This window comes from Theropithecus gelada, chromosome 1 (assembly GCF_003255815.1).
Source record: "Theropithecus gelada isolate Dixy chromosome 1, Tgel_1.0, whole genome shotgun sequence".
Classification (NCBI taxonomy): Eukaryota; Metazoa; Chordata; class Mammalia; order Primates; family Cercopithecidae; genus Theropithecus; species Theropithecus gelada.
In genome coordinates, this window is record NC_037668.1 from 32,479,133 (window position 1) to 32,502,525 (window position 23,393).

Consider the following 23,393-nt stretch of genomic DNA (forward strand, 5'->3'; position numbering starts at 1 on the left):
GGGCTCACTGATATTTATTGCATACAAGACAAGGGGGCAGGGTAAGGAGGGTGAATCGTCTAAGTGATTGACAAGGTGAAGCAAGTCACTTGATTACAGGATAGGGGGCCCTTCCCTTTTAGGTAGCCTAAGCAGAGAGATAAGACAGCATACGTCAGCGTTTTCTTCTCTGCACTTATAAGAGAGATCAAAGACTAAGATTTTCACTATTTCTTCTACCTCTATCTACTACGAACTTCAAAGAGGAACCAGGAGTACGGGAGGAGCATGAAAGTGGACAAGGAGCGTGACCATTGAAGCACAGCACCATAGGGAGGGGTTTAGGCCTCTGGGTGACTGCGGGCAGGCCTGGATGATTCCAGCCTTCCACAGGAAGCTGGTAGAGCAGAGTGTTCCCTGACTCCTCCAAGGAAAGGAGACTCCCTTTCGTGATCTGCTAAGTAACAGGTGCCTTCCCAGACACTGGCGTTACCGCTTGACCAAGGAGCCCTCAAGCGGCCTTTATTGCAGGCATAACAGAAGGCTCACCTCTTGCCTTCTAGGTCACTTCTCACAATGTCCCTTCAGCACCTGACCCTATACCTGCCGGTTACTTCTAGGTTATGTTAGTAATGCAACAAAGAGTAATATTAAAAGCTAATGATTAAAATGTTTATAATAATGATTGATAATTGTTCATGATCATCTCTATATCTAATTTGTATTATGACTATTCTTATTCTATTTTCTTTATTATACTGAAACAGTTTGTGCCTTCAGTTTCTTGCCTCAGCACCTAGCTAATCCTCCGCCCACAGCCACTGGCCTGCATTTAAGCCAGCTCCAAACATACCTTCTAGATCTGGGGGAAATCTAGCCATTTTCACACGAAGTGACAAGACTAGAAGCTTTGATTTGTTTGTATAGATTGAATGTCGGCCCCAAGATAAGCTTTCTATTTAATATTGGCTTCTCTATCGATCAAACTGTCACCATGAGTTTCTGGTAACTGAACCAGAAATCGACTTGAGTGGTTTAATAGACGAGGAGTCTGCTGAACAGCATTTCAGAGACCAATGTAAAAACAAAGCACAATACATGGGATTTTCAAACACGCTGGACCTCAGGCCAATGTGACAACATTTCCTGTGGTCCAAGTCCCCAAAACAATTAGAAATTGCATGTGGAAGACTACAAAATAATCGCCAAAAGAGAAATTGGCAAAGCAAGAATTCTTTCTCAGTATTTGAGGCTGGTAAAAGTGCTTTATTTCTTATTAAAACACAGTATGTGTCACTTAATAACAGGGATATGTTTTGAGAAGTGTATCATTAGGCAATTTCATCATCCTGCAGACATCATACTGTGTGCTCACACAAACCTAGGTGGTTTACAGCCTAGTCCACCCCTAGGCTATATGCTATACCTGTTGCTTAGGCTGCAAACCTGTACAGCATGTTCCAGAGTATTGTAGGCAGTTGGAACACAATGGTATGTGTGTATCTACACATGCCCAAACACAGAAAAGGTACAGTGAAAATACACTATCAGATTCTTTTTTTTTTTTTTTTTTTTTGAGACAGAGTCTTAACTCTGTTGCCCAGGCTGGAGTGCAGTGGTGCAATCTGGGCTCACTGTAAGCTCCGCCTCTCGGGCTAACGCCATTCTCCTGCCTCAGCCTCCCGAGTAGCTGGGACTACAGGCGCCCACCACCATGCCCAGCTAATTTTTGTATTTTTAGTAGAGATGGGGTTTCACTGTATTAGCCAGGATGGTCTCAATCTCCTGACCTTGTGATCCGCCCGCCTCGGCCTCCCAAAGTGCTGGGATTACAGGCATGAGCCACCACACCCGGCCAGTATACAGTATTAGATTCCTAAGACACTGCCATTGTATTGGTCTGTCATTTGGTCTATCATTGACCAAAATTTCATTATTTGGTATATGACTGTAGGTAAAAAATTCAAATATATACTAGCCTTGTTTTTTACTTTTATATTTAGATGCAAAAAACTGAAAGAGATTTTTGGGTGGTAAATATTTTTTATAAAGTCATATTGGAAAGGATGGGATCATGAATTTCTATGGGGAAAAGAGATCAGATCGTAACTGTGTCTACGTAGAAAAGGAAGACACAAGAAACTCCATTTTGATCTGTACTAAGCAAAATTGTTCTGCTTTGAGATGCTCTTCATCTGTAACTTTAGCCCCAACCCTGTGCTCACAGAAACATGTGCTGTATAGAATCAAGGTTTAATGGATTTAGGGCTGTGCAGGATGTTTCTTGTTAACAATATGTTTGCAGGCAGTATGCCTGGTAAAAGTCATCGCCATTCTCCATTCTCTATTAACCAGGGGCACAATGCACTGTGGAAAGCCGCAGGGACCTCTGCCGAGAAAGCCGGGTATTGTCCAAGGTTTGCCCCCACTGAGACAGCCTGAGATATGGCCTCGTGGGAAAGGAAAGACCCTACCTCCCCCAGCCCGACACCCATGAAGGGTCTGTGCTGAGGAGGAGGAGGAGAGAAAGAGGGAGGCCTCTTTGCAGTTGAGATAAGAGGAAGGTTTCCATCTCCTGCTCGTCCCTGGGAATGGAATATCTCAGTGTAAAGCTGACCATTCATTCTATTCTGAGGTAGGAGAAAACCGACCTGTGGCTGGAGGCGAGATATGCTGGCAGCAATACTGCTCTGTTACTCTTTGCTACACTGAGATGTTTGTGTAAAGTGAAACATAAATCTAGCCTACGTGCACATCCGGGCACAGTACCTTTCCTTGAACGTATTCATGACACAGATTCCTTTGCTCACATGTTTCCCTGCTGACCTTCTCCTCACCATAACCCTGTTGCCCTGCCACACTCCCCTCACCAAGATAGTAAAAACAGTGATCCATAAATACTGAGGGAACTCAGACTGGCGCCGGTGCAGGTCCTCGCATGCTGAGTGTGCCAGTCCCCTGGGCTCACTGTTCTTTCTCTATACTTTGTCTCTGTGTCTTATTTCTTTTCTCAGTCTCTCATCTTCACCTGACGAGAAATACCCACAGGTATGGAGGGGCAGGTTCCCTTCAAATTTCCTTCAGTCCGCAAGCAGAGAAGGCTTTCTTCCCACTCAGACCCCAATCAAGGCTTCTGGAAGTGGGGCTTTTGTCTTTCTCTCCCTAAAAGATGTCCTGAGGTCGGCATTTGAAGCCTGGAAAATCATTCCCAGGGAGCCAGACTTCTCTCTCTCTCTTCCAGGAATTTCTTCGCCAAATGGTTCTAATCCCAGAACCCACCCCCTAAACCTTTTCTAATACAATTACTGTCTTCAAGCCAGCACGTGGAGACAGATTTGAGCTGGACTTCTGTGTCCTTGGGAGCTGACTTTTCTTTTTCTCTTTTCTTTTCTTTTTTTTTTTTTTTTTTTTTTTTTTTTGAGATAGGGTCTCACTCTGTAGCCCAGGCTGGAGTGCAGTGACGCGAACACAGCTCACTGCAACCTCGACCTCCCCAGGCTCAGGTGATCCTCTCACCTCAGCCTCCTGAGGAGCTGGCACTACAGGTGCGTGCCACCATGCCTGGCTAATTAAAAAAATAAATAAATAACTCCTGGGTTCAAGCATTCCTCCCACCTGGGCCTCCCAAAGTGCTGGGATTACAGGAGTGAGCCACCACACCCAGCCCAGAAGCCAACCTTCAGTACTGAGCTTTGCTCTTCTCAAAAACCTGATGTCACAGCACTGGCCTCCAGCACATCCAGCCGTGGGGCCCTTTTGCTGCATAACGGTTTCTATGGAGACATCTGTGATGCCACCACTGCTCCCAGGAGCCTACAGGACCTGGAGCTCTGGAAGCTGATCTCCTCCCACTGGACCAGCTAGCAGGTTCATGTTCGAGGCCATTTTCCCCTCAATACCCCAAGCCAGGCTGAAGAGATCCACGGGAATAGCTGGGCCTGTCCTCATTCAGGTCCACATTCAGGCAGCAAAGATCACTTGGTCTTTGCCTCATGTTACCTAAGGAGGCCAGCCCATCTGAGAGGCACAGTTCGATGTCCAGCTCGATGGCCAGGGGCCTGGCGCTCCTCCAGAGCGTGGCCAGCCGGGACGCCCAGTGGCCAGAATGGAAACTGCGCCAAAAGCCACGCACACTCAGCAAGTCAGTCCAGACCATCAGCCGCTACTACAGGAAGACGGTATGGGGTCCTGGGAGGAGGGCTGCCACGGGCCTTGAGGTGACCTGCTTCTCCTCCTCCCCAAGGACCCATGGAGCCGTCAGCCCACAAAGCATTCCACAGGCCTTCTGGTGATGGGTAACCAAAGGGGGATTCCAGGCAGGCAACGAATTGAGCGCTAGTGGTGGAAAGAGCCCTGAGGTCCTCTCCGTTTCTGAAGGGCCTGGTGCCTTAGTCCCCACGTGCCACTGGCTTCTTCTGGGTTAGCTGCTTTGGGCCGGTCCTCCCCTCTTGCAGACCTTGGCTCCCGGTGTCTCTGGTTGGCCAAGGGGAGAAGATGCACAGTTTGCCCCAAGACTCCCGACGTGCATCTTGAAAAGGAGAGTGAAGGGGAGAAAATGTGGAAGGGGACCTCAGTCGGACAGGTACACTGTGCCACCGTGTATTAGGGGAGCCCGAGATGGTCACCCTGGCTCCTGGCAGCTTCCTGGGTGAATGCATTGCCTGGACCTAGTGGACTGTGGTTTCTTTTTTTCTTTTTTCTTTTTTTTTTTTTTTTGAGATGGAGTTTCAATCTTGTCGCTCAGGCTGGAGTGCAGTGGTGCGATCTCAGCTCACCACAACCTCCGCCTCCCGGGTTCAAGTGATTCTCCAGCCTCAGCCTCTCAAGTAGCTGAAATTACAAGCACGTGCCACGACACCCAGCTAACTGTTTTTTTTTAATTTTTTTTATTTTTGATAGAGACGGGGTTTCTCCATGTTGGTCAGGCTGGTCTTGAACTCCCAACCTCAGGTGATCCGCCCACCTTGGCCTCCCAAAGTGCTGGGATTCCAGGCGTAAGCCACCGCACCCGGCCAGGTTATGGTCTCTAAAGTGGGTCTGCGTGGCTCTTGCTGAGTGTCCAGTGTGCTGGAGAGGGGACGGAGGGGACACACCACTGCAGCCTGCACACACGCAGGCCCTTTCAACCTCAGTGGGAGAGTAGCTTAGTGCCCGTGACCAGCAGCATGTGTGGGTGTGGGGGAGCCTGTCCATGAATCTCAGCCAGCAGTCAGGCAGAAGCAGAGCCCCCATCTATCTAGGCCTCAGGGTCCCCAAGAGGCTCTCAGTGGGCAGCCAGAGCTCCAGCACCAGGGGGTTGTCGTGGGCATGTCTCTGGAGAGGCCTGAGGGGCGGCACAGTGTCCTGGGCGTGGGATCTGTGTCCACATACTGCTCATAGGCACCTGCCACTGGGGTGATTTGTGATGGTTTAGGGAAGCAGGGTCTGCCGTTGGACGGGCTGGCCTAGAGTCAGGGGCCTTCTGCACCTGTCTTATTTTCCCCGCTCTGCCAGAGTGAACCCAAGGATGCCACCAGCCTCACCAGCTTCATGTCCAAAATGGAGGAACTTCGAAGGGTCTTCCCCAGGCGTCCTCACTGCCCCCAGTTCAGCACCAGGGCCACATCCATGTCCTACTGTGGTAAGAGCCCCCCACCAGGGCCGCCTGTGAAACTGCCTGTCAGAGTCGAGGGGCCTGGTTTTCTATTGTCTCACCCACTAAAAATTCAGTAGGGTCAGGGGCTAGGGGAGTGGAGATGGTTGAAGATTCTGGAAGCTTCAGGAAAGAATCCCATAAAGCCAGATAGCTCGTTAGGGACAGTGCCCCTGGGGAACCCCAGCAGCTGTCCGGTCCAACCCCTCACTGCTCTGATGAGAACAGGAGGCTCAGAGCAGGCAGCTGCCGAGCTCCGTGGTCACCTGGGGGACGCTTCCCAGAGCCAGGGCTTTATCCCAGCATCTGCTCCTGAACCTGGACTGGTTCCATGTCCCCACACAAGACACCATTCTTAGGGATGGCGAGCTTGAGCTTAATTCCTGTGACCAGTAGCCAGGCCAAGGTGGGGGTTGTGGGGAGGGGGTCCCCTGCTGTCCACGAATCTCAGCTGGCATCAGGCAGAAGCAGGGCTGCCACCTTTCTAGGCTTCAGGCCCCCCTCCGCCTCAGCAAGAGGGTCTCCACGGCGGCCAGGGCTCCAGGACCAGGGATTGTTGTGGGCAGGTCTCTGAGGAGGCTGAGGGGCCGCATGGTGTCCTGGGCGTGGGGTCTGCGTCTACATACTGCTCATAGGCAGTTGCCATTGGGGCGCTTTGTGATGGTTTAGGGGAAACAGGGTCTGCCTTGGATGGGCTGGTCTGGAGGTCGGGGAGCTTCTGTTCGACTTTTAGGAGGGCACGTTTTTACCGAAGGAAAGTGGGGTCTGCCCTCCAGGGGACAGGGGGCATCAGCTAGAGAAATTCAGCCACACTCGGGTCTGTTGAGGCAGAGACACCAGGGCAGGCAGGAGGATGAAGCCCACCCTTTGGTTCAGCCCCTTGCTCAGTCCCATGCATCCATTAAAAAAAGCTACCTGTGCCCCTACCTGGTGCTTAAGGATAAATAAGAGTCTGCCCTGGAGTTCTTGGGGAGATGAGACCACAGCAGTCACCAGATGGCATCTTTAACACTCTGCAGGTTCACCCACCGAGACCGATTTGTCCTGGGAGATTGACAACAGCTCAGAGACCTGGAGGGGCACCCGGGACCTGCTCTTGGCCAGGCGGGGTTCAGACATGAACCTGGATGGTGAGGGAGCCCCTAGGGCCTCTGCCTGCACCTGCTGGGCCCCTGAGCTCGAGGCCTGCTTCTTGCAGGGTCGCTGCTTATGCCATGTGGAATTCCCTTCCAGGACTGCCTGCCTCCTGAGGAGTCACACAGAAAGGCCCCCGGGCTCCCTTATGCAGAACCAGCCCTGCCTTGCCTGACAGCTTAGGCTGCAGTTCCCCCCAGGACCATGGCCCCTTGTCTTTAGTAAAAATCATAGTCGAAAGTTTTGTCCCCTCGGCCCTTACCCAGAGGCTGATGGGTGCATCCCTCACTGTGGGTAGAGACCCCTCAGGACACTGTTCCCACAGACAGGAATGCCTGTTTCCATTTACCAAGAGGAAATTCACAGCACCGTGTTTCCTTTCTTGCCTTAATTGGAGGAAACCTAGAGTCTGCAGTGACCAGCTGCCCTCAGGCTCAGGAAGGTGGAGAATCCCCTCCCTCCCCTCAGTTTAAAGATGGAGAAACTGGGCTGGGCGCAGTGGCTCACGCCTGTAATCCCAACACTTTGGGAGGCCGAGGCGGGTGGATCACGAGGTCACGAGTTCAAGACCTGCCTGGCCAAGCTGGTGAAACCCCGTCTCTACTAAAAAAAAAAAAAAAAAAAAAAAAAAAAAATTAGCCGGGCATGGTGGCAGGCACCTGTAATCCCAGCTACTTGGGAGGCTGAGGCAGAGAATTGCTTGAATTTGTTAGGCAGAGGTTACAGTGAGTTGAAATCATGCCACTGCACTCCAGCTTGGGAGATAGAGTGAGACTCCATCTCAGAAAAAAAAAAAAAAAAAAGGTGGAAACTAAGGCCCCAGGAGGGGACAAGCAACCAGGTGTGCAGGGACAGCATCAGGATGACCCCCTTGTCCCGACTCCCAGCTCTGGCTCCTCTGTCCTGGGTGTCTTGGCCGGAGCTTCCACACCTTCCTTCACTCCCTCAGCAGACGCACTGGGCTGGGTGTGGGCGCCCCATCGTGTTCACAGCAGCATCACACTGTGTCCAAAGTGAGGTGACAAGAGCTAGGAGACAGATCGGAGTCCATCTGGGCAGACAGGGGTTTCCGAGGGAAGTCTCAAAAGGGTGGACATCGTCGTCCAGGACACCAGAGGAGCTCGGCAGGGAAGGGTCTGGCTTCTCATTCGGCCCCTGCTGTCGCCACAGGGCGCCTCCTTCCCTTCAGTAAGAGCGCCTGCGAGTTCGATTACTTGAGGAAGAAGAGCAAATCCCAGACTTTGAGTCCGGTCACCAGCAGCTCAGTCGCATCCCAGAGCTGCTCGAGAAGGAGGATGCCGTGGTACCTCTCAGTCATCCATGAGAAGGTACTGGCGGAGAGGGTGCAAATCCCAGTTCCCTACTCCCTCGCTCTGCTTCCGGCTGGGAGGACAGCCCTGCCCCCTGACAGGCTCTGGTTCTAGTATCTGGTTAGCTGCATCAAGCAGGTCCCCATGGCCTAAAATGACCTCCAGACCCCCTGCTTTGACAAAGCTCCTCACTCCTGTCCATCCTCACCCCAGTGGGTGGCAGTTACGCCGGCATGGAACTCAGACTCACTGGCACACATGACCTCCAGCCATTCACACATCTTTGCACCCACAGACTCTACTTCAGAGAATGTATTCTAAATAAAAATTATAACAGGAATAACCAGCTTGATTTCTGTACAAGTTGATTCATTGTAGTGTCATTTTTTTAATCTATATAAGAAAGACTGACCTATATTTTCACTGTCTTGTAATTCCCTCATCAAATCTTAGTATCAAAGTTATTCTGGCTTCATTAAAATGAAAGAAAAGGCTGGAAAACAGTTACTTTTTTTCTTTTTATTTCTTTTCTTTATTATTATTATTTGAGACAGGGTCTCGCTCTGTCACCCAGGCTGGAATGTGGTGGTGTGATCCCGGCTCACTGCAGCCTTGACCTCCCTGAGCCCAAGCAGTCCTCCCACTTCAGCCTCCCAAGTAGCTGGGACTACAGGGGTGCACTACCACACCTGGCTACTTTTGTATTTTGTAGAAATGGGGTTTCCCCATGTTGCCCAGGCAGGTCTGGAACTCCTGGGCTAAAGTGATCCACCCGTCTTGGCCCCCCAAAGTGCTGGGAGCACCACTGCACCCGGCACCTTGTTTCTTTTTCTATTCTCTGTAAGAGTTTGTATAAGATTGATGCCGTTTCTTCCTTAAATTCTGAAGAATTCACCATTGAAGGAGTCTGTGTCTGGAGACTCCTCACAGGAGCACTCTTATTTTATTAATTAATTTATTTATTTTTGAGACGGAGTCTCGCTGTGTTACCAGGCTGGAGTGCAGGGGCGCCATCTCAGCTCGCTGCTACCTCTGCCTCCCGGGTTCAAGCAGTTCTCCTGCCTCAGCCTCCCAAGCAGCTGGGATTACAGGCACGCGCCACTACACCCAGCTAATTTTTGTATTTCTAGTAGAGACAGGGTTTCAGCATGTCGGCCAGGATGGTCTCAATCTCTTGACCTCGTGATCTGCCCGCCTCGGCCTCCCACAGTGCTGGGATGACAGGGTGAGCCGCTGCACCCGGCCTTTATTTATTTAGAGAAAGGGTCTCATTCTGTTGCCCAGGCTGCAGTGCAATGGCACGATCAGAGCTCACTGCAGGCTCCATCTAAAGGGGCACTTTTAGTTTTAAATTTATTTATTTTATTTATTATGAGACAAGGTCTCACTTTGTCACCCAGGTTGGAGTGCAGTGCAGTGATCCCAGCTTACTGCTGCCTTGACCTCCTAGGGTTCAAGCAATCTTCCCACCTCAGCCTCTCGAATAGCAGGGACCACAGGCACACGCCACCAGGCCCATTAACTTTTTTCTTTTTTTTTGTAGAGACGAGGTCTCTCCATGTTGCTCGGGTTTGCCTCGAACTCCTGAGCTCAAGTGATCCTCTTGCCTTGGACTCCCAAAGTGCTTGGATAGCAGGTGTGAGCCACTGCACTGGGCCCCTGCAGGAGCACTTTTAAACTCACAAATTAGGCCAGGCGCAGTGGCTCACCCTTGTAATCCCAGCACTTTGGGAGGCTGAGGCGGGCGGATCACGAGGTCAGGAGTTCAAGACCAGCCTGGCCAACATAGTGAAACCCCATCTCTACTAAAAATTAAAAAAAATTAAAAAAATTAGCTGGGCATGGTGGCGGGTGCCAGTAATCCCAGCTACTTGGGAGGCTGAGGCAGGAGAATCGCGTGAACCCAGGAAAAGGAGGTTTCAGTGAGCTGAGATCAAGCCACTGCACTCCAGCCTGGGTGACAGTGTGAGACTCCGTCTCAAAAAAAAAAAAGCACAAATTCAATTCCTTTAAAATATATCCAGATTTTCTTTTTCCTCATTTCAGTTTTGTGTTCTGTGTTTTTCTAGGAATGCATCTATTTCATATAAGTTTTTTAATGTATCAGCCTAAGGCTGTACATAGTACTAGGATAATTACTATCCTTCATGCAGCAGTGTGGGCAGGGTAAGGACAGCCTCTGTCTCACTTCCAACGTGGCTGCCTTGTGCCTCCTTTCTCTTTTTCCCCATTGGTCTCGCTGGAGTTTTATCAATGTTAATAACCTTCTCTTAGAATCAGCTTTAGATTTTGTTGATTTTTCTCTAGTGTCTGTTTCCTTTCTCTGCATTCTTTTGAAGCTGGTAAAGTTTTGATGAAACTTATGGACATGAGTCACAAAATGTTGGTGAGTTGGTGCAGGGCACAGAGACCTGGGGGGGGTCATATGATTGAATGGAGACAGAAGGGGGCTTGCCAGTCCCAGCTCCTGCTCCTGTGGGTCCATGATATTCATTTTGTTTACTCCCACTACTCTACCTGTACATTATTAGAGATTTCACTGCTTTAAAAGTGTTCCTACCCTTTAATCAAGCAATTTCATTTCTGAGAAGTGGCCTGCGTGTACCATTAGACAAGAGTCAGGCAGATACGCTGTTGTTATTCATGCAGGCAGCAGGGAGGGGATTCACCAGGTCATGTGCATGAACTATCCAAGGGAAGGGCTGCAGGCTTGGCTGCCTCCAGGAGCTCCAAGGGGCTCGTCAGGCTTTCCTTTATCTCATCTCTGCCTCCATCTGGGCTGTCATAGATGAACTCTTCTCATTTGGTGGCAAGAGAGCCACCTGCCACAACAAGTTTGCAGCTGGCATTGTGTAAAGTCGGCAGCTCCAACAGGAAATCAGATCTCCTTTCCAGCAGTCCTTGAACTATTTTGAGACATGAGAGTGTCTCAGGTGACCATGACCAGGGTGATAAAATGTGATTTCCGCACATTTTTTCCCTTTAACTTTGTATTGCAGGCATAAAGGGGTAAGAATCCATACTATAAAGATTCCCATGTACCTTTCCATTCCCCGGATGTTAAATGTGGCCACGTTTGCTTTATCCTTCTCTCCTCTCTCTCCCCCTTGCTCCTGTCTCCCTTCCTATATCATAAATTTTCGCACCTAACTTTATTCCTTCTACTTTCTATAGGATTAATTTTTAGTTCTTTTTCTGAATTCTTGAGATAGATACTTGGATCATTGATTTTCCATTGCCCTCCCGCTATATGCATTTTAAGGCTGTAAATTTGTCGTTAATCACAACTTTAACTGCGTCCCACGAGCTTTGATGTGTCCAGATGTTCATTTTCATTAGTTTAAAATGTTTCTAGCTTCCTTTGTAATTTCTTTTTAGACCCTTTGGCGACACAGAAGCCTATCACTTACTTTCCAAACATTTAGGGGACCTTCTAGTTATCTTTCCTTCCAGAATATTCTGTTGGGATCATTTTCCTTCCGCCTGAAGAACTCCCTTTAGTATTTCTCTAAGTTCAGATCTGCTGGTGACAGATTCTTTCAATTTCTGTTTGCCTGAAAACATCTTTATTTTTGTCTTTAAGTTTGAAGAATTGAGGGAGTTGAGATTCTGAGAACAAAAGTTTGAGGAGCTCCCCAACAAGCCCCTAGGGAAGCTTGGAGGGTATTGCCAGTTAAGTGTGGGGACTGCAAAGAAGACTGGCATCCTGTGGTATAGTGGGGTGCAAGGACAGACCACGGGCCAGGTCCGAAAGGGAAGCTACCTTGCAACTCCTCGGAGGAGGATTTAGGATCTGCTTTTAGGATGGGTGCAGAGGCGCTGGAGGTGCCAGGCATGGCTGCAGTAAAGAGCTGGCACATCTTGGTCTCCAGATGTGTAGTGCTAGCTCTTTACCACAGTACACATCTTGAAATCCCTGGGACCCTGGGTTTTGGGGTCCCAGGACAGCAGATCTGCTCCTCCTGGGGGGGCTGGAGGCAGGTTGGGGGAAGAGTGTGTGGCTGCATGGCCCACGGGGGCTGCCCCTGGTTTTCTGCCCAGGATCACTGCCTGTCCGAGCTGGAGATACAGGTTCAGAAGAAAGATGAGGAGATCCTGCTGCTCCAGGAGGAGAGGGAGGCCCTGAAGACGCAGCTGAAATGCCTCCTCAAAGGCAAAGGCCAAGAGGCATCCATGTCCCCAGGCAGGAGGGTGAGCCAGCCCCAGCGGAGCACAGTGCAGAGCTCTAAGACAGTCGTTTCCAAAGCATCCAAAACTGCTGGTGACACACAGACCCCTGGCAAACCCCCTGGCCCCCTGGATCCTACCAGGTCCTTGCTGGAACGTGGACCAGTTCTCAGGGTTCTGATCAACAGGCAGGGGAGAAGCGAACAGAGGCATGAAATGACAAATGACAGCCATGAGCCAATGCAACAGGCAGGGGAGAGGCGAACGTAGGTGCAAAATGACAAATGAGAGCTGTGAGCCGATGTCTAGGCACCTGCACCTGGTTTCTGACTTGCTTTCTGCCTGGGGCAAGGCATGGCGCTGTCTGGGCTCAGGGTTTTTATCTATAAAATGAGGGCGGAGCTAACCTCTGAAATCCTGGGTCATGGAGGCCACCCTGCAGGCGGATTCCCCAGGCCTGGCCGTGTGCATCATGGGCAGTGGTAGCTTGGACCACCCTGCCCTGGCCGGGAATCCCTTCTCCCTACTCTCTGGCTGTGAGCCCCGCTGTGAGGTTGGGGATGGGGTTGGGGTGGGCGTGGGGTGGGGGTGCGGATGCTATCCCACCTCTAGGTCTGGGCAGACGACTGGATGTGGCAGGTCTGTGTTGTGCCCAGCGGTGGCCACCTGATCTTCCTAAGACCTGATTTCTTTCATACCTGAGGAGACAGCCTGAGTTTATGCTGGGGGCCAGAGATGAAGCAGGGACCAGGGGGAAGGCCTCTGACCATGCCAAATGCCCTAAATGCCTCAAGGGAAGGCTGCCTAGACACACAGGGCAGGGGCAGGGAAAGGTGGTCAGCCAGGGGCTTCCACTCTCTGTCCTCCCCAGGCTACTGGTGGGTGTCTGAGGGTGGGGCACCCAGGCAACGACATGCACCGTGGGCGTGTCTAAGGCTGGCTCCCTGACTTCCAAGGCCTTGTCTTTTACTGCAAGGCCACTTGCTGGGGGCTGCTCTGGGGCTGCCTAGAGCCCCTCTGCCCCCCAGGGTTGCCCATCCACAGGTTCCTGTGCCCTCCACTGCCACAGCACCCACATCCCCCAGCCCCTTGGCAGGAGGATGCAGGTCCCCTCCCCAGACACGAAAGGCCACTGTCCCTTCCAGGACAGGCAGTGGTCCGTTCCTGGGGTGCTGCAGGAGGGGCTAGAAAGCTGAGGGTCCCCGGGGCATCTTGCAGGAGCGGCTCTCAGATGCTTCGCTGAAGCTGGGCAGGCTGAGCCTCCTGAAAGCCTTCTCCAGAGATGAGGAGCTGCAGCACTGGCAGCAGGTGCGGGCTGCCTGGAGAGCGGGCACGCAGTGGGGGACTCCGGCCCAGAAGCCACCCAGGCTGCTTAGCTAAGAGGCCCAGGCCCCAAATGTCCCCACTGCAGCCCTGACCTGGGGTGCCCCCACTCCAGGGGAGCAGGTGAGGTGGGTGGGTTGTTAACCCCTTGAAGTCACAGGTCAGGTGCAGTCTCCTGACAGAGGGAGGACCCATGACTGAGGCCGCAGTGCCTGGGCCATTGTTGATGACCTTGCCAGGCAGATGCTCCCCCGCTCCCTGGATCCTGCAGCAGCCTGGAAGGAGGCGTCCTCCCCGGTGCTCCCGCCATAAGCATTAGAGTTCCCCACCCTGGGGGTGCCCCGCAGCCCTGCCCAGCCCCTGCCCTACCCATCTCGCAGATGCAGGAGGAGTCTGCAGCACCGGAGAGGGGCAAGGAGCTGGACCTGGGAGGTGGCGAGGAGGACGAGGGCCTGGAAGGGGAGCCCAAGGGGGTGGAGGACACGGGTGCCAGGGGAGGTGTGAGCCAGATGGGGGCTGTACATGAGGAGGGACGCAAGGAGGAGGAAGAGGAGGAAGGGGACAGGGATGAGGACTCCGAGGAAAGGGAGCTGCCAGAGGAAGAGGAGATGCCCAGGAGAAGTGCTTCCTCCCTGGCCGAGTCGTTTGAGGAGGAGCTGCTGGCCCAGCTGGAGGAGTACGAGCAGGTCATCCTGGACTTCCAGTTCAACCTGGAGGCCACCAGGACCAGATACTCCCTTGCAACAGGTAGGGCCTTGGCAGGGGACTGGGCTTTGGCCACTCAGCGGGTCCTGGCCCAGGAGCTGGGACGCCCAGACGCTGCCTGCTCTGGTCAGTGAGCTGGAGCAGGGGCAGGTGTCAGCAGCCTCACCCAGGCTCGCAGAGCCCTCCCAGCTGGCGCGGTGGCCCGGCCCTCTCCGGTCCCTCATTGCCTCTGCTTGCTCTTGTTCACCGCCTCTGCCTCTGCGCCCAGGAGTGATTGCGTCTTTACAACAACAACTGGATTTCCAAGAATCCCAACTGCGGAAGATCAATAGGGAAAATGAGATGCTGCAGAAGGAGCTTCGAGAGCGGAAGCAGCAGCTACAAGCCATGACCGACAAGGTGGCCGTGCGCTTAGTACCGGCCTCCGCTCCGTGAGCACGGGCCAGACTTCATTAACCCCCAGCAGCTCAGGGCAGGCGCCACCCGTCCCATCTACTGATGGAGACTTTGAGCCTGGGGCGTCCAGGCAGCTGGCCCAGGGTTGTGTGGCTGAGAGCGGCCCCACCAGGATTCCCCCAGGTGTGTGGGAGGCTGGAGCCCATGTGTCCAGCCACAGCTCTGCCCTGCCCCTGGGCTGGAAGCATGTGTCGCTGTCTCCTGAGCCACTGTGCTCTTGGCCTCTCCTCAAGCATCTCCTGGCCCCTGAGTCCTGGGGGTGAGAAGGTGCTCTCTGTGCTTAGAGAGACTGCTACTCCACTGAGCCCACTCTTGTCGTTTTTGTTAAGTGTTTTAAGTTTTTATTCTTATCAAAGTTATTGATGCACATCGCTTAAAGGATCAAATAGTTCCACGAGGCCTGTCATGAAAACCAGGAGCCTCTGACCTCTTCCCTCTCATCTGCCCTCTCCTAAGGCATCATTTTAAATTCTTCCAGCACATTCTTTATGAATCTATCTCCATATCTCTAAATAGCATGCTCATAATGCCCGTTCTAGATTTTTCTCCATCTTAACATTATTTAATGCTTCCTTTTTTCCTCCCCTGTCACCCCCCAGCACACACAAGGGCAGCCTTTCCATCCACCCTGCTCCCCATATCATTCTCTCACAATCATGTTGCACTGACATCATTGGGACAGTTATTTGTCTCACACACACACACTCAAATAAGTTTTACAGAACAGTACTAAGATTTATAAACCACAACTTGAAAATGGCTGCATCCCATATCTTTTGCTTTCTTGCCCAGTTCACTTATTTCTGGTGGAGCACATCCTCCAGTAGTTTTATCAAAAAAGATGACTAAGGCCAGGCGCGATGGCTCACACCTGTAATCTGAGCACTTTGGGAGGCTGAGGCAGGTGGATCACCTCAGGTCAGGAGTTCAAGACCAGCTTGGCCAACATGGTGAAACCCCGGCTCTACTAAAAATACAAAAGTTAACCGGGTGTGGTGGTGGGTGCCTGTAATCCCAGCTACTCAGAAGGCCAAGGCAGGAGAATCACTTGAACCCAGGAGAAGGAGGTTGCAGTGAGCCAAGATTGCACCATTGCACTCCAGTCTGGGCAACAAGAGCAAAACTCCATCTCAAAAAAAAAAAAAAAAAGGATGAAAGGGCGTTAAGTTTTGGGGACATGATATGTTGGCAAATGTCCTTACTGTACACCCTTGCAACATCTGGGTTGGATATAGCATTCCCGTCTGAAAACCATTTTCCTTCAGCATCACAGAGGCATTCCTCTGTTGTCTTACAGTTTTCAGGTTTGCTGATGAGAAGTCCAAAGACGTTCGCGGTTCTTTGTGGGATGGTTGTTCCTCTCTGGAGAGTTGTAAGATCTATATTTGTCGCAGGTGATCTGAAACCTCCCAGAGTTATGCTTTATTGAGGGTGTATTTTCATCTGTTGTACCGGGCACTCAGGGGCCATCTGGAAACTCATGTCCTTTAGTTCTGGAATTTTCTTTGGTTCTATTGTTTTTTCGTGTCCTCTCAATTTTTTAGCGATTGGACCTCCTGTCCTGCTCTTGTTTTATCTGTTAGCTCCTCCTTTTTGTCTCCTTGTGTTTTACAGATACTTTCTGAAGATTTCCTTAACTTTATCAATGGCTCTTGAGTTTTCACTTTGTTATAATATTTTACTCTGATGTTCTCTGAATGTTCCCTTTCTCGTTTTTTGAAGTGCACTCGTGTTTGGTTTCACAATTGCAGTATCTTCTCTTCCCTCGATGACAGTGTTCATCATAGTGTTAGTTTTCTAACTTGTTGCACCACTCCTATTTCCTACAAGTTCCCTTTTATTTTATTTTATTTTATTTTATTTTTATTTTTATTTTTTTTGGAGACAGAGTCTTGCTCTGTCGCCCAGGCTGGAATGCAGTGGTGCGATCTTGGCTCACTGCAAGCTCCGCCTCCCGGGTTCATGCCATTCTCCTGCCTCAGCCTCCCGAGTAGCTGGGACTACAGGTATCCACCACCATGCCCGGCTAATTTTTTGTATTTTTGGTAAAGACAGGATTTCACCACATTAGCCAAGATGGTCTCTATCTCCTGACCTCATGATCCACCCACCTCAGCCTCCCAAAGTGCTGGGACTACAGCTGTGAGCCACCACGCCTGGTTACAAGTTCCCTTTTGAAGTTGGCTTTTGGTCTCTCATTCATCTGAGAGCTTTGCTCCAATGTTCGAGCTGACTGGACTCTGAGCACACAGGTGACCACTCCGTGCTCCCTGGGCAGAGCAGTGCGCTTTGCTTTGGCATTTTAATGGAGAGTTTCTTTTGTTTTCTTTATTATTTTTATTTTTCTGAGATGGGTTCTCACTCTGTCATCCAGGCTGGAGTTCAGTAGTGTGATCACAGCTCAATGCAGCCTCAGCCTCTCCAGGGTCAGGTGATCCTCTCATCTCAGCCTCCTGAGGAGCTGGGACCACAGGTGCACGCCACCACGCCTAACCAATGTTTTTATTTTTTGTAGAGACAGGATCTATGTTGCCCATGCTTCTCTCAAATTCTTGAGCTCAAGTGATCCACCCACCTCAGCCTTCTAAAGTGCTGGGATTACAGGTGTGAGCCTAGGGCTCTTCATTTCTGACATAACATTCCACCAGTCATCCTCATTTTAGTCTCCATGTTTAGAAGAACCCGGACCGACAATGTCTGAGACTTTAAGGAACTCAAGTGTGAACTGGGCTTGTTTTCTGCTTTCCCTACTGCCAGCTACTTGGCTTTTTTGGATCAGGGATGTCAGATACCACTCAGCCATCTTCAAACTCTCCAAAATATTTTTAGTCCTCTTTCTTCTCCTCTTCTCCCTGCCTTCAATAGAAATCCCGCTGCTATTATTTTAGGGAGCTTTGGGGAAGGGAAAAAGTTAGATGCCAGTGTTCAGTCTGTTATTTCAACCTGGGAGACCCCCATGCCAACTCCTCTGTCTCCTTCCAGTTCTCCAACCTCCGAGAAGATAAGAAACACCAAGAGATGATGGGGCTCATTGAGATGGACAACCAGCTCCTCCGACAGGTGACAGCCTGGGTGTCGTTACATGGTCAGCCAGGCCACTGCTCTTGCTGTAAGTCCCAACACAGCGAAGGGCAAGATGGGGCTGGAGCATCTTCACAGCCCAGCCAGACTCCCTTAACTTAGGTAGCATGCCACTCGACATGTCTCTGGGCCCCACGTCCGCACAGAAAGCTCCTCGCAATCCCTGGGCCCAGACTGGACTGGAGGGACCCAGCAAGAGTTGCCGGCCTTTTTTTTTTTTTTTTTTTTTTTGACAGAGTCCTGCTCTGTCACCAGGCTGGAGTGCAGTGGTGTGATCTCAGCTCACTGCAACCTCCGTCTCCCGGGTTCAAGCAATTCTCCTGCCTCAACCTCCCGAGTAGCTGGGACTACCAGCATGTGTCACCACGCCCAGCTAATTTTTGTATTTTTAGACAGGGTTTCACCATGTTGGTCAGGCTGGTCTCGATCTCTTAACCTCGTGATCCACCCGCCTCAGTTTCCCAAAATGCTGGGATTACAGACGTGAGCCACTGTACCTGGCTGCCGGCCATCTTTTAGGAAAAAGTGGACGGGTATCACACGTACTCAGGTTGGATGAAATGACCCCACCTCTTTGTCCTCCCTGGATGTCCCCAGCAAGTGTCGAAACTGGAGAGAAAGCTCACCAAGCGGGACCGCGTCATCTCAGAGTTGGACACCAAGGTCAGCCAGCTGCAGGAGCAGGTGGAACTGGACCAGAACCACTTGCAGAGGTGGAAGCAGCTGCAGGAGGATTTGCAGAGCAAGAAGGAGATGATTCAGGAGTCGGAGCAGCAGGTCCGCGTGGCCCTGGAAAGTTCCCAGTCCAGGGTATGCCCAGCCCCTCCTCCTGGGGGTCTGTCCCAGCAGCTGGCGGCCAAGCACCCAGGCCCCTGCCCACTGCCCACCGAGGTAGAACCGGGCTCTGAGTACACGGGGGCTTGGGCTGGTTCTGCTGTGTACACCAGCACCCACACAGAGTTGACGCTCAAGAAGCGTGGGTAGAGGATGGAGTGAGGGTGCGACGGAGCACCCCGGAAGCATTCGTCAATGGCAGTGGTGGGCGGAGCCCCGTAGGCAGGGCTGCGGGTCTTGGCTTGCATTGTGAAGGGGATGGCTCACTGGTTGGAAAGGAGGAGGGCTCCTGGATTGAGAGGAATGGTGTTATCAACCCCTCTCTGAGTCATGGTGTGCTTGCTGGGCCAGGCACCATTCTAAGTACCTTCTTGGTATCAAAGTCATGTGGCTCCTTTAACCAAACTATGAAGTAGTTATCATGATCCTCACTTAACAGACAAGCAGGAAAGGATGAACAGTCCCCCTGGACCCCAGACCTGCTTTGCGGTGGTGCTGGGATTTGGACCAGGCAGTCTTAACTGCAGGACCCCACTGGGGCGTCATATTAAACGTGAGCAAGGCCAGAGCGCACCCTGCTTGTGAAGGCCCCATGCCAAAAAGGAAATCAATAAAGAGCTGACTTTTTTTTTTTCTTTTTTGAGGCAGGGTCTTTCTCTATCATCCAGTCCGGAGTGCAGTGGGGTGACAACAGCTCACTGCAGCCTCGGCCTCCCAGGCTCAAGCCATCACCATCCCACCTCAACCTCCTGAGTAGCTGGGACCACAGACCTGTGCCATCATACCCAGCTAATTTTAGAAACTTTTTGTAGCGACAGTCTCACTATGTTGTCCAGACTGGTCTCAAACTCTTGGGCTCCAGCAGTCTGCCTGCCCACAGGTGTCAGCCACCATGCCTGGCCCTGACCTTGATTTAGAATCCAAAATTAAGCAAAGGTCAAGGTCATGTATGGAGGCTTTTGAAGTCATGTTCCCACCAGGAATGCCAACTGCAACTCAACTGTGTTCTTTTTCCTGCCTGAGCCTGCCCCCTTCCGGCTGGGTCAGACTGTGGCACCCACCCCTGGTATCCCTTGATAAAACAGTTTGGGATCCAGTCGTAGTCCTGGTGAAAGCATTAGACCAGAGGCGGTCGAGGTGTGTCCATTTGTGCGTCAGCCTGCACGGACCTGGTAGAGCCTGGAAAGCTGAGTTGAGAAATACTCTGAAGCTAAGTCCGGGTGAGCAGGAACTAGCGCCAAGCCTGATGGTGAGGCCCCACGGATGTGGGGAAGTGAGGCTGGACACCCTGGGTAGCTGCCAACCTCTACCCTGGGGAGGCACCCCCCAGAACAAAGGCCCAGTCCCTTGTGGCCTCAGGACCTCCAGCACTTGGCACGATGTTTGTACAAAGTGGGCACTCAATAAATACTGGAAAGAAGGAAAGGATTCCACTCCTCACACAGGCCAGGGGCCCATGACATTCCTGCTGTTACTTAAACCTGTCCGAGTGGCAGTGTGGACGTGCTTCCACTCGGAGGCACAGCTGAGCCTTTCGGGCCCGGCTCCCCTTGGGCACCTCTGCGTCCTCAGGGTTTCTGGACAAGGAACGGGTGCTGATCGTGCCGCATAACTCCAGGGGTTTCTTTCTGAGGCTCCTGGGGTGCAGATTGGAGAGATTTCCTCTGTAGCTTCCTGGGAGGCATGATTAGCTACCTCTGGGGAGGTGGCTGCAGTGTACAGGCAGACAAGGATCTTCACGGCAGCAAAAGACTGGAACGCCTTCCGGGTCTGTGCGCAGGGGCCAGGTTCAATGCTGCTGTCCGTGGCACAGACGCCTCCTAGTCAGCATGGAAAGGAGGAAGGGCCAGCAGCACACTGTTAAATGCCTAAAGTGAGAGCCTCGCCAAGGGCCAGGAAGTCCACTCGCTGCAGCTCCCCTGGGCAGCGGAGGAGGGTCCAGGGGTTACGTGCAGCTTCTGTACTATTTTGGTTTCTTGGTTTAAAAATATGTGTGTGGGCCGGGCGCGGTGGCTCAGGCCTGTAATCCCAGCACTTTGGGAGGCCGAGACGGGCGGATCATGAGGTCAGGAGATCGAGACCATCCTGGCTAACACGGTGAAACCCCATCTCTACTAAAAAACACAAAAAACTAGCCGGGCGAGGTGGCGGGCGCCTGTAGTCCCAACTACTCGGGAGGCTGAGGCAAGAGAATGGTGTGAACCCGGGAGGCGGAGCTTGCAGTGAGCTGAGATCCGGCCACTGCACTCCAGCCTGGGCGACAGAGCGAGACTCCGTATTAAAAAAAAAAAAAAATGTGTGTGTGTGTGGGTAGGTTTTACTTTCCAATTAGAAAAGCCCACGTGGTGTCAAAGAGCCTTTGGGCTTTGGGGCTGGGCCGTGCAGGGTCAGGGGTTGGATCCGACACCTCCTAGCTCTCAGACAGCCCATGTTGACTCCTCCGGCCCCCGTTTCCAGTTTCTAAAGCCATGAAAAGTGAGGGTGAGCTGTTCCTACCTGGCCTATAAAAAATAAGGTGCTGGGGGGTGCAGCCCACTGGCCAGGTGCCTTCTTGGGCAAAGATGAGTGACGATGTTGTCCCTTTGCTCATAGCTCGAGAGGCTAAGGAATAAGATCATCCAGGCCACCTTTAGCATCACCGGGACCAAGTCCTTGGTCAACGAGATATCTGACAATGACATCCTGGAAGCCCTGCAGGTACACCCCTAAGCTCGGCTGCCTCCATCTGGGCCCCATCCCCCTAGGCCACAGCTGGGGTAGGGGGTGGGGTGGGGGCCTAGGTTAGATTCAAGGGACTCTGTTCTCATCCTAGCTGTGTCACCTATTCACCCGGACCCCAGGACCCCCCTTTCTCTCTGCTCAGGCAGAGGGGACCAAATCATCCTAAGGTGGGTGGGGGCATGGCATGGGAGTCTTACTCACTCTCAGCAAAAAGGGGGAGGGGCATCAGAGACCAGCAGTAACCACCACAACCCATCCTGAGCGCTGTGGACAGGGAACAAGCCGCTCGGGTCATGAAGACTCTCCCGCAGCAGGAGCCCAGCCCCCGCTTTGTCCAGCTTGGTCCCCTCCACTGGTATCCCCACCCACTGATCCAGGGCCCTGGCGCAGACTCTTCCCACCCTGGCTACAGCCTCCTGGGCTCCTTCCTGACCAGGGGTCCCCAAGCAGGGGCCTCGGAGAAGTAGAGGGGTATAGGAGAAATAATTCAGGCCTTGGGGTCACTGAGCATGAGGGAGTCACCACCCACCAGCTGTGGGCCACACAGTCACTTCTCTGAGTCATAGATGCCTCCCTCTGTGACGGACAGCGCATGCTTACCTGCAAGGTGTCGTGAGACTCAGAGATCTGAGAGTCTGGCACCGGCTGTGGCTCCGTGTGGGGCCATGTGCTACGCAGGGGTCACCTCTCGCCAGCAGCTGCTTCTGGTCCCAAGACCCACACTTTGCCCTCTGGGGCTGCCCTTAAACCCCAGTGTGTGCCCACGACCTTCCAGCACCCACGTTCCTGGGGCCTGGTTCCCTTTCTCTGCAGAGCAGATGGGCCCCAGACAGTGCCTTTCCTGCAGAGCTGTAATGTGGGCAGAGATCTCTGCGGCCTTGGTACTGTTGTCTGGGGGAGGGGAGGAGGAAGGGGAGGGAAAGAGGAAGAGAAGAGGGAAGACAGAGGATGGAGGGAGTATTCCCACTGCACAGTAGCCAGGGAAGAGCACCTTTGCTTGTTTGCCATAACCTGACACAAACCAGCAACGGCCCAGAGAGGAGACTGGAAGAGGGGTGGGGACAACGTTCCCTATGCACACGACAGAAAGGACTTGAGGGACAGATGTGACGACCTCAAAGGTCTCTAGGAGTCTGGGGTTCCTCACAACTCTAAGAGGGCTGAGGAGGGGACTTAGTGCAGGCTTCTGTGGGCTGGTGGTGTGCACCTGCCCCGGCTCCGCGTTCTGTGACTTCACTTCCGTGGCTGAAAATCAGCCACCGTGGGAGTATTCCCACCACAGAAATTGGCAACGCCACAAAGCCGAGCGCAGTTTTGCTTTTTCCTCCCCCCTGGAGAGCCGGTTGTAAGTATTCACCAGCACACCGCTGCTGCAGCGAGCCCCTCTGGAGGACGAGAGGGTGGTGTCCCGGGCAGCTGGCATGAACTGGGCAGACCAGCCTCAAGGCCAAGGTGAGGAACTGCGAAGGCCACCTCCACGGTTGTGTTTCTTGTGTAGAGAATTATCTCAGAGAGAAGCGACTACTACAATCAGCTGAAGCAGAAAGGCGTCAAAGTGCCGCCCCTTCAACAGTCAGAGGCCTTCCTGCCCAGCAAAACCAAGAAGGGGACCTCCAAGTAGGCCCAGCCAGGCGCCCAAATACGGTCAGCTCAGCAGAGGCCAGGGCCCAGCTCCAGAACCACCCGCCCCCACCATGAGTCCTGTTCTCAGACTTAGAATTAAACCCCGGCGTTGGCACTGTCCCACCTTTATCTTCTCTGGGATCCACGTGGGGGCCTATTCTCCTCTGCGACCTTGAACTACTACCACACTCCCCATTCCAAAGCTCACTCACTGGGGGTCAGCACACCAGCCTGTGCCCCTAGCTCCTAACACGTCCCCATGAGGCCCCAGGCTGCCAGACGCCTGCGCCGGGGTGTCCAGCCAGCACTCAGCACAGACCTCACACCTACTGAACAGAGGGGGTCTGTGACCTCCTGCCCTGGGGCCTCTCCTGGTTGGGGCACTCTCTTGCAGGAGGATTGGAAGATAGTGAGGGTGGGGGGCTCTG

The 23,393-nt window shown here is 52.5% G+C and overlaps 1 protein-coding gene across 1 annotated transcript; it reads left to right on the top strand.

Moving 5' to 3' along the window:
• The first annotated feature begins 3,850 nt into the window (after nucleotides 1–3,850).
• On the top strand, nucleotides 3,851–23,085 carry CCDC27 (coiled-coil domain containing 27). Its single transcript, XM_025354682.1, is given in 13 exon segments — nucleotides 3,851–3,891; nucleotides 3,893–4,157; nucleotides 5,473–5,599; nucleotides 6,631–6,741; nucleotides 7,916–8,073; nucleotides 12,097–12,246; nucleotides 13,441–13,530; nucleotides 13,926–14,292; nucleotides 14,519–14,649; nucleotides 17,689–17,766; nucleotides 18,385–18,597; nucleotides 21,214–21,318; nucleotides 22,841–23,085. Coding segments are annotated over 13 exon segments (1,959 nt in total). The 3' UTR covers nucleotides 22,964–23,085.
• The last annotated feature ends 308 nt before the right edge of the window (nucleotides 23,086–23,393 follow it).